The sequence below is a fragment of the Osmerus mordax genome, chromosome 6 (assembly GCF_038355195.1).
Source record: "Osmerus mordax isolate fOsmMor3 chromosome 6, fOsmMor3.pri, whole genome shotgun sequence".
NCBI classification, from domain to species: Eukaryota; Metazoa; Chordata; class Actinopteri; order Osmeriformes; family Osmeridae; genus Osmerus; species Osmerus mordax.
This window is the reverse complement of record NC_090055.1, coordinates 4045125-4059270: the sequence shown is the minus strand read 5'-3', so window position 1 is coordinate 4059270 and position 14146 is coordinate 4045125. Positions and strand designations below refer to the sequence as shown.

The 14146-nt window shown below is 45.2% G+C and overlaps 2 protein-coding genes across 2 annotated transcripts; one reads left to right on the top strand and one right to left on the bottom strand.

Moving 5' to 3' along the window:
* Window positions 1-778: 778 nt before the first annotated feature.
* mylipb (myosin regulatory light chain interacting protein b) lies at window positions 779-5142 on the bottom strand. Its single transcript, XM_067237954.1, has 7 exons — window positions 4994-5142; window positions 4615-4805; window positions 3627-3818; window positions 3049-3246; window positions 2777-2941; window positions 2280-2664; window positions 779-1581 (listed from the first exon to the last, which is right to left on the bottom strand). Exons 1-7 carry the CDS (start codon window positions 5078-5080, stop codon window positions 1357-1359), a joined length of 1443 nt encoding a protein of 480 aa, XP_067094055.1. The 5' UTR covers window positions 5081-5142; the 3' UTR covers window positions 779-1356.
* A 181-nt stretch (window positions 5143-5323) lies between these two features.
* On the top strand, window positions 5324-9503 carry dtnbp1a (dystrobrevin binding protein 1a). The gene is made up of 10 exons (XM_067237995.1): window positions 5324-5609; window positions 6342-6395; window positions 6521-6571; window positions 6650-6710; window positions 6799-6931; window positions 7113-7245; window positions 7761-7783; window positions 8217-8369; window positions 8466-8612; window positions 8891-9503. Exons 1-10 carry the CDS (start codon window positions 5554-5556, stop codon window positions 9178-9180), a joined length of 1101 nt encoding a protein of 366 aa, XP_067094096.1. The 5' UTR covers window positions 5324-5553; the 3' UTR covers window positions 9181-9503.
* Window positions 9504-14146: the final 4643 nt, after the last annotated feature.

The following is a 14146-nucleotide window of genomic DNA, read 5'->3' as shown; positions in this document are numbered from 1 at the left end:
GGATATTTACCATGTCCCTTTTATCGTTTCCCCCCAACTAGCTCTCAACCGCGGGGTGGAGTAAATGAGGCATTAGTCTGTCTAGGAGAAGCTGTTCTAGTACAGTGTGTTCCAGACTTGGCTACCACCCACCACCCACCCGTCATCTGAGTCCAAGTAGCTGGTTAACTCTTTGTACTGAAGTCTAATAATGATGTAACCCCTTTACATATGGCCACAGTAGATTATTTATAGTAATATAAATGGAAAAAACACTGTAACAGGATGTTTTGTGATGATACATTGCAAGCAGGACAGCCTAATTAATAACCATTGGTTTATTACAACTACAAGCTACGAAAGAAGCTTTCCCCTCCCCAGCTGAGCAATGTTAGTGTACTGTACACTCTACTGTACATTTGGCAATGATTGATTATGTGAGGTTGACCTCACAACCGTTTAAGTTCTCCTCCAGTTTTTCACCCACACCTGTCATGACAAGCTGCGTCAATTCTATGAGATACGCAGATAGTAATCACTGGTAAGGTTCCCTGAACCCTGGCACAGGTCATAGGTCAGCCTCTTACCCTCCCACAATAGCAAAAAAAAAAAAGTATTCAATACAGATGTGACCAGCGGAGTGGAGTCAGTGACCTGACTCCACAGGTCACTGAATGAGGTTACCAAAGGTTATTGAGTGAGGAAAGATGTCAGAAAAGTGTCAGAAGTTGCGTATTGCAGGTGGTAAGGAGGAAGTGGTTTCACTTCCCAAATAAAACACATGTTAAATGTCATACTGTTGGTTTCTGAAGTAACTTTATTGATACTACTTTGACGATATGAAAGTAAACGGACCGTGTTTAGCTTGGTTCAGCCATGCTCGTACCACCTTGTAACTAAAGCCCAGTTTGAACCTGAGGTAACATCCAATCTCACACAGTTCAAGAAAAGTAGCATAGACAAAGAATACAGTGGCTGACTAGTACTAGATGACATTGTGTACAAATGATACCGTACATACAAACAGGACAGTTGAGTATTATGGAGTGTGACCGGAAGAATAACAAAGTCCGGATCGTTGCAATGATTCTTATCGGTGCTTTGAGTCTGGTACAGAATCCTCTGGAGTTAAATGGTTAGTAATGGTTGGCAAACAAACTTGAAATGAATATTTAAGGATGAGAGAGGATACAGTAGATGTTTGTCTTTCAGTCTCATGGTTTGAAATGTTTGTGAAAAGTTAAATAAAAGTTGATTGTTCTTAACCACTGATACGGTTTATGGAGTTTCAGCACATACAGGCCTAGGACAGGCACTGGGTGGTCTGGTTGTGTCTGGTAGGTTTTGGGCGTCATTTTTTGTCCTGAGGAATTGTCCTTAAGCTGTGCAGACCTTCTCTGTCGAGGCATAGATATGATTGGCCATTCCCGTGGAGCCGTAAATGAAATTTGCTGCTGCAGATGAAGTGTTGATGTGATTGGTCCGTTCTGTGTGAGTGCTGATAGTGGCAGGGTTGGGCAAAGCCAGGTTCAATAAGTTGGCACAGGTGGGTAGATATACGTGCTGAACCTTGTCCACTTCTGAGCGACACACTGGGCACACCTGGGCAGAAGACACAGACTGTTAGAACAGAGAACTGCTGTATTACAAGAATCTTTTACCATGTTATGATATGCTACTCATTTCAAACGTGGATCAGTTGTGATTTGAAGCAGCTTGCTCTGATTGGCACTTTATATCCGGCAGTTATGTGCTACAAAAGTCCTTTAACCCTTGTGCTGCCTTCGGGTCACATGACCCAAAGGTTCAAAACAAACCATCGTTGTGTTTACCCAATACAAAAACAAATAAACATTTTCTTTTAACCTTTGCAATGTGGGGGGTCTGAGACAGCCCAACGGTTAAAAGAAAATGCTTCACTTTGTTTTTGTATGCGGTAAAGTTGTCGCAATACAACGGTGGGTCACAATGACTGATGGGTCAGAATGACCCGAAGATAACACAAGGGTTAAAAGAAATAAGTTGACTGAAGCCTTCCTTTCAAACGTTAGTCGTGGAGAGTAACTTAATGTTTTGCACAGACTACCCCTGCATGGCACTGTGTGCTCACTACATACCATAGTTCACCAGGTGACTGCAGCTTTAAACTGCCAGTGCACAGACGGCCAGTCTAACCGCCCCCCTAAGCGTCAGCTCACCCTGAACAGTCTACACCCCTCACGTAAAACTAAAGCCTTATCTTAACCAGCTTAAACTTCACGTAGAGTAAACACCAGATAACCCCTGGGTCAGGTCCTCACCTCCAGCTGGGCAGCGCAGCTCTGGCAGCAGACCAGGTGGCCACAAGGGCAGAAGGCAGCATCGATCTCCTCCTGACAGCACACCACACACAACAGTGCCTCCCGCAGGCGGAGCACCACCTCCTCCAGGGCCCGGCTCTGCTTGCACCCCTCACACTCCGAGTCCCCTCCGACTTCTGGGCTGGCCGGGGGGGAGGTGGTCTGAATTCCCCTGTTGGCGTGGTAGAGCACCCGGCGCGCGTGGTCGTAGGCTTCTTTGGCGGTGCGACTGACATCAAACAAGTACTTCCGGCCCAGCGGGATGTTGTGGTTGAAGAGGGCCGCAAAGTGCCCGGTGAAGTCACGACTGTACTGCAGCCTTACGTCCTCCCCCACCGTGTCACACCTGGGAACCAATCACACATCAGACACAAGGAAATCCAGCATGCAAGTGTTGTGCAGCAGGATGGAAGGTGTGAGTTAGCTGTGTTGGGGGTGGGGGGGGGGGGGGTGCTGACCTGTAGAAGGTGTGTGTCTCAGTCAGGGAGCGGTAGAGCCCTCCAGCTGCTCTGCTGCTGACCATCTTGAACAAGAAGATGTCACTTTCTCCGTTGTCCTTGGCAACAGTCAAATAAACATTCCTTCCTGTCTGGGTGGCTATCTGGACGAGGGAATAGTCAATCCTAAGGGGGGAGAGGAGGACAAGAGGAACAAGGCAGGAGTCAGTGTTGAACTCATGTCCAGGCGGCATCACATGATTTTTTTTATTTTTATTGTTGTTGGTGGTTACCTATTAGTGACACTGAGGTCCTCTTGGCAGGTGACGATGCCCTCGGGCCCCACACCCACAGACAGCGCCTGTCCCTCTGAGTCGCGGGCGCGGTGCCACTCCACCCCATAGTGCTCTGCAGACGCCACAAGCTGCAGGACAGAATACTCTGCTGAAGCTGGGTTCCTCCCCTCCAGCTGCCTGTGCTTCTCCATGATGCTGTAGGGCACACGGAGGAGGAGCTGTTAAGTTACACTCGTTCATTTATTAGTCTCATTGTTTAGCTAGTCTGGACGAAATCGTTTAGGGCAGTGTTTCCCCAACCCTGGTCCTAAGGGAACACTTGTCCTGCATGTTTTAGATGTTTCCCTGCTCCAACACACCTGATTCAAATGAATGGTCATAAGCAGGCTTCTGCAGAGCTAGAAAACGACCAATTCATTTGAATCAGGTGTGTTGGAGCAAGGAAACATGTAAAACATGCAGGACAGGTGTTCCCTGAGGACCAGGGTTGGGAAACACTGGTTTAGGGGATGGACAGTCTAAAAAGCCTGTTTATAAAACCCATTTTTGGTCAGCTGTCAGATGTATTTTATTACCTGTTGATGGTAATGTTGTCAGGCTGGTGTCTGAGGAGTTGTTGATAAAGTTGGCTGTACTGGTCTGACGGGGGGCTAAAGTCTCCATATTCAGCCTGAGCCATCAAGACACACAGCTCAACAGCCTGCTCGTTCTCTACCTGCAGACTCCCTGAACACAGCTGCTCCTTCACCTGGAGGAAGAACAGGTGTCTGGAAGAAAGAGGCAGGGGGGAAGGATGTGAGGAGGACGAGGAGGAGGAGAGAGAGGCAACTTCAGACACCTGTGTTCTCTTTATAGTGAATTGAACAACTGTATAATCTTCAGCTCTACTGCCCCAATAAGTACACTAGTGACTAGACCTTGGTCAAGATATGTTACATACAGTTGCAGTATAATTGTTTACTCCAAACGGTTGCTCAATCGTAGCAGTCTCTACAGTAGATCTGTGAATGTGTCAGTGCAGGCTGTACTATGTTTATGACATGGTCACAAACTGTGATGTCAGTGTGTCAACATGCTCTGAACGCAGACATAGAACAGTGCAAACTCAAACTGTTAACCGTTCCTCAGTCCACGAAGGAATAGACAATGGACAAAGCATTCAAATCTTATACTCCATTCATTACAAACATTGAACAAATAAAATAAAATAAAAATTAAAGTAAGTACAAAGATAGGAACTTAATGGAATATTTGTGTGTAAATCTTGTATGGTCTGCGTAGGGCTTATTACACACAGTTGAGCAGGATACTGTAGTTTTCCGTTATGGAGCCCAACCACAATAGCCTATAGAATGTCTTTGTGTGCCCTCAACAATAGTTACAATAGACCTGTGTGCTAGCCCGTCCAGGCCTCACAAACAGCTCATATCCGTGTTGAGGAGGAGTTGAGGAGAAAAAAGAAGCCCAATTCACCAAAGTTATTACATAAGTAGTGCTTTACGTGTCGGTTCAGGCACACCACCGATTACGTAACAGTACGGACAGAAGGCAGTGTGTACCAACCTAGTCTGATTCTGGAGGATCAGATGTGGATCAACCAGAAACTTGACCCGAAGCTCCAGTCGGCATTGGGACAAGCTGTCCAGCTGCTGGCAGACGGGGTTTCTCAGGTTCAGCCATAACCGCTCTCCTCTACTGCCGCAGAACTGCAGGCCAAAGTAGTCGACCTCGATGATGTCCAGCTGCCTACACACCTGCACATATAAATGAAACATGTGATTTATACTTATTTATAGGCTTGTTACAATATGCTGAACCACATAGTTTTGACATGATTACGTCTTTGATCAACATTCTAAATATAAAATAATTTAAATGAAGCAACCCCGGTTTAGGTTGGAATATTGAGTATCATTGTCTGAGAGTTTAATGTATTTTTTACCTTCTGTAGGCAGTCGTCTCCGTTTGCCTTCGCATCAACTTCCAACTCCATCACCACCAAGTCAGGTCGCGTTACGTAGCAAAGCATTTTAAGTTCCAGTACTTGCAGTTCTGCAGCAGAGACTGGCGTGACCGTGTACCCCCTCAGCAGCTCCAACCACGGACAGCACCGAAAAGACCGGGTACACTGTATTTGAACAACTGTCTTGCAGTCACCGCCCACTTGTGCACAAAAATCTCTTTCACTCTTGCTAAGGCTAACCAAGATCTGGGTGGAGAGCACCCCCTGGTGTACGACACTAAGAAGTGGCGTGATTATTTACTGCATGTTATGACAGATGAGCAGTGACTGTGTGCAGAACTGCAGTACAGTTATCTAGCCATATAGCTAATTATTTAGCAAAAAATCAAACTTAAACTTAGCTACCAAGAACAAACAACAACGAAAAGGACTACTGACGACTTTGTATGGCTTCTACATTGATTAAAACGCAGATAAGTTGCTAATGCGACTACACGCTATTTTTGTCCAGTTCTGATTGAACTGAACCAGGAAGAAAGATGTTTGAGAATTTTAAAGAGAGGTTGCAGACGGTGCAGCAGGATTTCACTACAGGGTTTGTATTTTAAGCCTGCTAATGTGCTGTATATTTCTGTCTTTTCAACTAGCTTGTGAGCTATCTATGCTTTTCCTTAGCTTTCATAGTGTCAAAACGTCAAGTTTCTAGACTTCTAGCGCACCAGATGAGTGTGATTTGTGTTCCATGACTCAAGGATTGTGAAACACTTGCTTATCTAGTACAGCGTGGTAAGGGAATCAAATCAAATGCACCCATTGACAATATAGTTAGCTAGCCACGTTGGCTTGTTAAGAACTCGGCTATTTAATGTTAGAATAGTTATTTAAATGCGACAAACTGATTGTTTGTCAAAGACAAGCGGTGACTATGTTAGTGTGCGAACACATGATAAATATATACTGAATGTGGTGCTATTTTCACAGAATGCATCTATATTCAGCTAACCCTAACCCCTGCTGCTATTGTAGCTAAGCTAACATTAGCCCTGCTTTCTTAGCTAATAACAAGCATCTGACAGTCATGTGATGGCGACGGCAAGAAACACATTCCTCACCTAAACGTTAAGCGCAGGGAAACGAAATTGCGCGGATGCTTTAATTGCCACGATAGTGCTGAACCAAAAGACCACTGTTCAGTTTAGACAACACCTCAATCCCAAATTCTAAAATCCTCAATGCAATAAAATCAATTTTGCAGACTGGCTGTCAGTTATCTGTTAGCATACCACCGGTCCTTACCTCTGAAACTATGTTTGTTCCCACTCTTTAGCTTAAAGACGCTGGGGGAGAAATCCAAAGATTCCAAAGTAAAGAGGAAACCAAGGTTAGTCTTTCAAACTGTGTACAAAAAGCTACGAAATTAGTCTTATATAGTCAGCTGACATTAAAACTGTGGGATGTAGAATGTGTTTTCCAATTTTACGAAATCTGTCATTCCTGCCTTTACAGATATGAAGAACACCTTCCCCAGTTCTCTGCTGGAGTGGAGCTTCTCAGTAGGTAGGTGGTCCTCTCACACGTTGGTAGACAATAGTGCAGTGAAGCAAGAAATTAGATTTTTTGTCAAATATTTTCCAGGTATGAAGACACATGGGTGGCTCTCCACAGGAGATCTAAGGACTGTGCCAATGCTGGAGAGGTATGTATCATGCCATATATCCAGTTGCATTAATCTAAACATGAATGTTTCAGTCTAATTTCCATTCTTCTTTTCTCCACCTCTCCAGAGTGTGGATGGGGAGGTGGTGATGCTCTCGGCTCACTGGGAGAGGAGGAGAGCAGCACTGGTGGACCTAGAGGAGCAGCTGCAGCAGATCCCGGCTTTCCTCTCTGACCTGGAGAGTATCACGTCGCGTATCGGTCAGTCTCTCCACTGTCACCTATACAGTGCACGGCTGGGATGAACTAGTACAGAGGAAGGAAGGGTTACGGATTTTTTGAGTATCCGTCGACAAGTCTTACAGAGTGTGACTTCATAACATCATTGCCAGTTATAAGTATCCTTCAGGGAAACAGCTTCACTGTGTTTGTCTGTCCTCAGCCCACATGGAAGGGGACTTTGAGGAAATGGAGAGCCGTCTGCTCTACCTGGAGAACCTATGTGCCCAGTGTGAGCAGCAGCGCTTCAAACAGCACCACTGCCTGCAGCTGGAAAACTACAAAAAGAAGAAGAGGTATGGGACTCTAGGTCAACAACTCAAACAAAGCTGTGTGTGTTTGTCTGACTTCCTTTGCTCCTGTCAGATATGATCGAGGATTCCATTACATGACCATACACCATGGTCTATATAAACTCAGACTGGAGGCATCAAATTTATGTCATAGAGGGTTCCACATCAACGGCCTGTATGTGATGACTTCATATTTACAAATAGAACAGTATTTGCACGTAAATAAAAATCTTATCTTTAATGGTTATGTGGTCAAGTATTTTTAACAGAAAATTGACAAATAAAAGTTTGTATTACCATAACCTAATGTAACCAAGTTAAATTGGTTAAACTCAATTCTCAGTTTAAATACTGTGCACCCTCGCCATCGAAAAGCGGTGTTTATGAGAGGTGGTTGTTGCGTGAGTAACGAGTAACCCAAGTTCAAACTTTAGTGTGGGCAAAAGAGGACGGAATTGTGTACTGACGAACGACACAACGACAAATGTGACACTAATTCTGTCTGTGGTCTCTTCTAGGAAAGAGCTGGAGGCATTGAAAGGTAAGCCTAAACATTCAAACCATGTGCCATCTCTTGATTCAGGCACATCTCTTTAGGTATGCTGGCTGTGCCTCTGATCAGTGTGAAGACTATTTACACTTAGTCATTTAGCAGACGCTCTTATCCAGAGCGACTTACAGTAAGTACAGGGACATTCCCCGAGGCAAGTAGGGTGACGTGCCTTGCCCAAGGACACAACGTCATTTTGCACAGCCGGGAATCGAACTGGCAACCTCATGATTACTGGCCCGATTCCCTCACCGCTCAGCCACCTGACTCCATTTGTTCAGACATTAAATTGTTATTTTGTTTGGGGACAAACACGTTATATTTCGTAATGAACAACATGTGCCTTGCGTTTCTGGACACCAAAATAAAGACACAAAGTAAATCATTCTGTGTCAGACTTGTATTTTCCTTTCTTTCCCTTCAGCTGACCTTAACTCTGAGCATGCTCAGAAGGTGTTGGAGATGGAGCATGCCCAGCAGCAGAAGCTAAAGGAGAGGCAGAAATTCTTTGAAGAGGCTTTTCAACAGGACATGGAGAAATATATTTCCTCAGGCTACCTGCAACTCAAGGAGGGAGGTGAGAACATTAGCTCTGCCCCCTACAGAGTAGCCATAGTATTTATTTTCTACTCCCATCTAATCCCTCTTTTTTGTGTTTGATTTTGTGCACAAGAACCAGCAGGAAGCCCCTCACCCACAAAGGTGAGTGTTGAGGCTCTAGAGCAGGTGGAGCTAGCAGTCCTGTCGGACCAGGAGGCACTGGATGTCTTCCTCAACTCTGCAGATGACATCGTCAGCACCACCTCTTCTCTGACCTCGGGTTAGACCATGCCCACTACCACCACACCCGCTCCCACCATTTAGCACCTTGATGTCACAATAGGTGTGTTCGACTTCATGCAGTGCAGGCGGCGCTTGCAGACGTCTGACTTGAAACAGCCAATGGCAGCCGGCTGTCGGCGCCGCCGGTGCTGCATTAAGTCGAACACACCTATTGCTTCCAAAACTGTTTATAGTTCTGTTACCTCACTTCCATATTCTCCCTTTTACCCACATTTGCCCTGGGTCTGGATACTGAGAGTTCTGTTTCCCCCACAGGTCCAGATCCTGAGTCCTGGTCATCTGACTTATTCATGAGGGAGGCTGATCCAAGAGAGAGACTTGGCTCCTCTCTCTGCACCGAGCCATCCATCCAGGAATCAGAGGGGCAGGGTCTTGAGAAGGAGGCCAGTGAGGAGAGTGGAGAAGAGCCAATGGTTCAGTCAGATGAGGAAGAGGTCCAGTTGGACTCTGCACTGGTAGTCCTGCCCGAGCCACTGAAGACTTGTGAAAGCTCTGACAGTGACTCCCAAACCTCTGAGCCTGTTACTGAACTGAAACCCTGTTAACAACAACAGTTACCCTCCAAGATCTGCCCCTGGGGGTAACTGCTAACTAAACCCTGGATCTCCCTAAGTTAACAGCTGGCCTCCACAACTACCTAAAACACTTTTGGTGTACTACTATGGAGCCTGGCTCTGTGTGACTCAACTGTAGGGTTTGTCTTTAGAAGAGAGGGAGGTTAGGGCAACAATAATCACTGTGTATGAGCGCTTACGCTTTCTCTTCCTTCACAACAAATCAGTTGTTTTGTACAATCTACAGTATTCCATGAAGAGTTGTCAAATTCCTCTAGGAGATTTATAAGAGATGTTAATAAAGTAGTTCAAGGTTAATCTGTGCTGATTTCCATTTTGGACTCTTTTTCTTGTTGTATTACTGAAGCACATTTTTTGCAATAAGACTGCATTTGTGTATGTATTCTGGGATAGGGAAAATCTGCTTTGTACAACAGACAAGTTTGTAAACGTTTATTTTATTTTAAGAACAGTCATTGGCCGTCAGGGAACGGAGAGTCAAAGCCAATGAATCAGGCAGCTATAAAAGACTATCCTATCAGAGACAACAGAACCATCTTGACCATTGCTAACTGTTTCATCACCAGTGTTAAGGAGCAAGAGCAAAAATGTTATTTTAATTTGCATTATCTAGCACAAGCTAGCTCTGAAGTCATCTATTCTAGTCTTACCTGGATTTCCTACAGTCAGAGGACTTAAGCGGAATTGCTTCAAACCAGTATTTAGCTGTCTATACTCAAGTATGATAATACAATTCTACAGTGCATACTGACAACACAGACCAACAAGAGTTACAGATTTTTGTTATAAAACAAAATATTAGCACCAGAAGTGAAACAGACATGTTTAACAGACCTCCATACACCAGACCACAAAAGAAGTGCCTCTCGTCACCTTCATGTCCTCTAAATCGAAAGCCTTTCCAATATGAGACAATCCAAGTGAAGAGACAGACAACTCCAAAAAGTTGAGCACCAAGTTGTTGAGCACCACGATAATAGGCTTGTTGACTCTCATACATAGTAGATAATATTGGAAGATATTGTAATTCAGTATCTTTACAATTAACAGTAGTCAAAACAGTATAAAACATCTATTTTAATGTTAGTGCAAACAGGTTCTAAGGAGCTTCTTCATCCCTGGCTGGACTGTGCTTGCCGAGTCAGCGTAGACTCACCAGTTTGTCTTTGTCCGGAAGCAGGTTTGGACTGGACTGCTCCAACATGGCGGCTGGTTACAACACTGTCCTGACCAACTTTTCCAACATGGTTCAGTGTCCTGCTGCGGGTCTGTGGGCCGCTTACCTGAAGTCTGACCTCCATGACCTCAGGGACGGAGTCTGTCTCTGCTGGGAGGCCACGTCTCCTCCTGGACTGTCTTAAGCTCTCGTTGCTCTGCTGGACACCATCCTGCACATGTAGGTGTCCGATTTGCTGCCCTCTGGCTACCTGTATGGGTACAACTACCTGTTTGGATGTCTTTGCAATGCAACTGGGGTTCTTTCCTGAGTTGGTGTGGGGAGAATGACGACGGCAAGCAGTGTGGCGAGGGTTGGACTTGGGGCAACAGGGGTTTCGATGGCGGAGGCGAGAGGTGGAGTGTTTGGAGCGCCTGGAGTTTGAATGCCTTCTGCGAGGGGAGAGCTTGGTCTTTTGGACCTGTCTGGGTTTGTTTAGGTTTAGACAACTTCTGGAAGGCGGGGCGGGGCTCTTTACGGGTGGGGATGGTAACCTCGAGGAGGGTGGGACTGATGACCTGTGGGGAGGGGCTGCTGTCTTGATGGGTTGCCCTGAAGACCTGGCAGCTCTAGGTGGAAGCAAGCGGAGAGGGGAAGTCTGATTTCTTAAGGAAGAGCGAGTTGATGACGTGATCCCTGAGAGCCCAGTCACCATGGAAACCTGTATAAAACAAACACACAGCTATCACCATGGAAACCTGTCTCAGTCAAACAATTAACAGTTGTACTTTAGTGTAGCCTATAAGTATTTTTGGACCTTGCAAACTCCTGCTCTTACAACAATGCCTACAAGACAGTTTCACTGTGTATTAACGTTTATTCTTGCACAAAAACAGCATATGATATATCAGCTTAGAGTAAGTTATTATATAATTTATAATAATGTTATCGCCAAACCTGAGGTGGCTGCTGGGAGACCCTGGGGTAGCGGATGTGGTTGGGGGCTGAGGCCCTGGCTGGGAGTACGGGAAGGCCCATGGTTGTGGAAGTGATCTCCATCCTGTCTGCCCCCTGCACATTCTCTCCTGGCCTGGGTGATACTCTTGGCTCTCTACCTCTCAAACACCTGCCATGGCTGTGCAACACTGCAGGACAACACAAAGTCATTACATTACATACATCCTCAAAATCCACAGCAATCTTTGTATCTGAAATTGGGTTAGTTTACGAAGTAAACTGGATAGTGTGCATGTGCATTACCTGCACTGTTGGACATTTTTTTCCCTTGACGTCTACTACTCTTATTTGTCACCAGACAGGAAGCAGAGTTCTGACTGACAGCTGTTCTGTCCTTGGGGTCTTCCTTTTGAAGACCAGCATCATCCTGGACACTGCCTAAGTTTGCCATGTTTCCAGGCAATGCTACTGTGCCTGCAAGAGGTAAGACACATGTTCAAACCAAGTGTGTGTGTTTGTCTGAGTGTGAGTCTGTGTGTGCGCACTGGTGTCCTATGGGAGGTGAGTCAAACCTCGTAAGCAGAGGAAAGAGAGGAAGTCCTCAGTCTTTGGAGGCCTGTGATTTAGCATCTCAGAGGACAAGGCGACAGTAACAATGTCTGGGGGGGTTGTCTTCAGGGGGGTGGAGCTGGGATAACTGGGTTGAGACTGGGCAAACTTCCTCTGCACCTGCAGCCTGGGCCTGTCCCAGCGCAACATTCAGAATGAACAAATGGACAGAGAGAGAATAAAGGAAGAAGACAGTTATGAACTGGGTCAGCTGTGGAGATGAGGTCATGCACAAACCTAAATCAGACACGCCACTCCTCCACCAATAGATACACAAAGCTCTCAGCAAACGCTACACTTGCTCATTTTAACAGCTGTCAGACTATGTACAATTCTTATCGAATAGACAGTTGGCAGACTGAGCAACAGATATCTGCTGAATATTTGTGTGTGCATGTGATGGTTGGCTCTGAATGCAAAAGTACTGCCAGAGAGGGCAGCCGGTGGGCAGCAGGAAGACAGAGTGTGTCCTCTCACCCACCCAACACCACCTGTCCTCCCTCCCTCCCTCTGTTTCTCTCTTCAACACACACACGCAGACAAACCTCTTTCTGTATGGGTTGTCCTCCTTGCTGCCATGCTGGTTTTGTGACAAGCGTCGTGAACGGTTAGTTCGACTGTTCGTGGTCTGACCCCCCTTTGGTGTTGACCGGAGACCATGGCCTTTAGCGGAGGAGCCTGCAGGTCATGAAATAGGTTGGTTAAGAATAGCATCTGTTACAACTTCAAAACTATTTTATTTAACTTTCTGCATTAAAACTAAACGGTCATTCTGAGGCTTTGGGTTGTCTCCCCAAGTAATTTACTGTTGTACAGTATTTTTAGTCATTTATTTAGCAGTATTGTCAGTATTGTATTGACAGTATTTTCATATTAATAACCAACAATAGAATACAATCAATCATGACAATAAATCATAAACCCCCTCAAGCATTAAGTGACCACTTACCACCACATAGCCTACATGGAAGATCACTCACCCCCTGAGCCGGCCACACTGTGGAGGCTCCGCTGACCGCTTCGGAACTCCCTCAAAGACAGGAAGAGAACCTTCCGTACCACCCGCTCCTCACACCATGGCATCCCCTCACTGTCATCCTGCAGAGGACAGTGAGGATTAACCACTGACACAAACACATGTGCACACACACACATGCACATTTCACAGCCAGGGTTACTGCCAATGTATTACATTATACCGTGTCTGTGGATTTCTCATGTCAAACACATTAGATGCTGAGATTTGGAAGCTGTGAAAGATGTACAGTATTATAACGAGTAATTAATCCATAGTGGCCTACTGTAAATCATTTTTGACTTGACAAATACCATGTTTATTATAATAAGGTACCAAAGGACTACTTACGTATTTCTTTTTTATGATGTTCCTTTTGGGTCTATCTGTGCTCATTGTGTAAACCTATTTGAAGGTGCTACCGACACATTTACGTTCTGTTTTCTAGGACCATGCAAATCCTGTGGTCTAGACAACCCGCTTCTGGACTCTCCCTCCCCTGCAGAAGAAATCGACGGCAAGAAACACAGATTCTGCCACCGATAACGACCACGACGCTGAAGCATAAATACATTAATGAACCCGTCTATATAGTAATGTTCTAAGAGTGTTGTGGCTACTCAATCGTTGATGCAGCGATCCAACCAAGACATTTGGGATCCAACACGTAAGGGCCCTGCAGCTTGTGTTAAATTATACTCGCGGAGCGGAATGTACAAATTATTTCGCCCAAAGAAAAAAAGAAATGTCAATATTTCAACTGTAACATATCAGAACTCTTCGCCACGTTAGTATGCTAATAACGGCGTGGTTCTCTCCGTTGAGAGAAAACCGGGGCTAATACCCCAGCGGTCGATCGAGGTATATTGTATGTGTAAGGGACCGGGTGTAAGTACAAGTGTCTATAACAGACGTGAGCAAGGAGTTGATACGACAGTGATTACATTGTCTGGCGCGCGGGGGTGACAGAGAGCAGAGAATGAAAAACAATATTGTGTTTATGTGTGTCAGTGTGGCTTAGGAGAGGAGGGACATACCTCGTGAACAGATTTTATGATTTTTTGTACTTAGATGTTTATTATGTAGATGGAACACTATTATGCTATAATTGCAGGAAAATCATACACAATATGATAATGAATCCATAACAACAAATTATGAGAATCAAACTCGACAAGTTGATCCAAAGTTATGTCAAG

Bases quoted from the DNA above. Each gene is read 5' to 3' on its own strand.
- mylipb (XM_067237954.1), bottom strand. From the start codon at position 5,080: ATGCTTTGCTACGTAACGCGACCTGACTTGGTGGTGATGGAGTTGGAA. The intron at 3,247-3,626 runs GTAATAAAATAC...TGTGCCCTACAG, and splicing joins GACAACATTACCATCAACAG to CATCATGGAGAAGCACAGGC. The intron at 2,665-2,776 runs GTCAGCACCCCC...ATTGGTTCCCAG, and splicing joins GAGACACACACCTTCTACAG to GTGTGACACGGTGGGGGAGG.
- dtnbp1a (XM_067237995.1), top strand. From the start codon at position 5,554: ATGTTTGAGAATTTTAAAGAGAGGTTGCAGACGGTGCAGCAGGATTTC. The intron at 6,711-6,798 runs GTATGTATCATG...CCACCTCTCCAG, and splicing joins ACTGTGCCAATGCTGGAGAG to AGTGTGGATGGGGAGGTGGT. The intron at 8,613-8,890 runs GTTAGACCATGC...TTTCCCCCACAG, and splicing joins CACCTCTTCTCTGACCTCGG to GTCCAGATCCTGAGTCCTGG.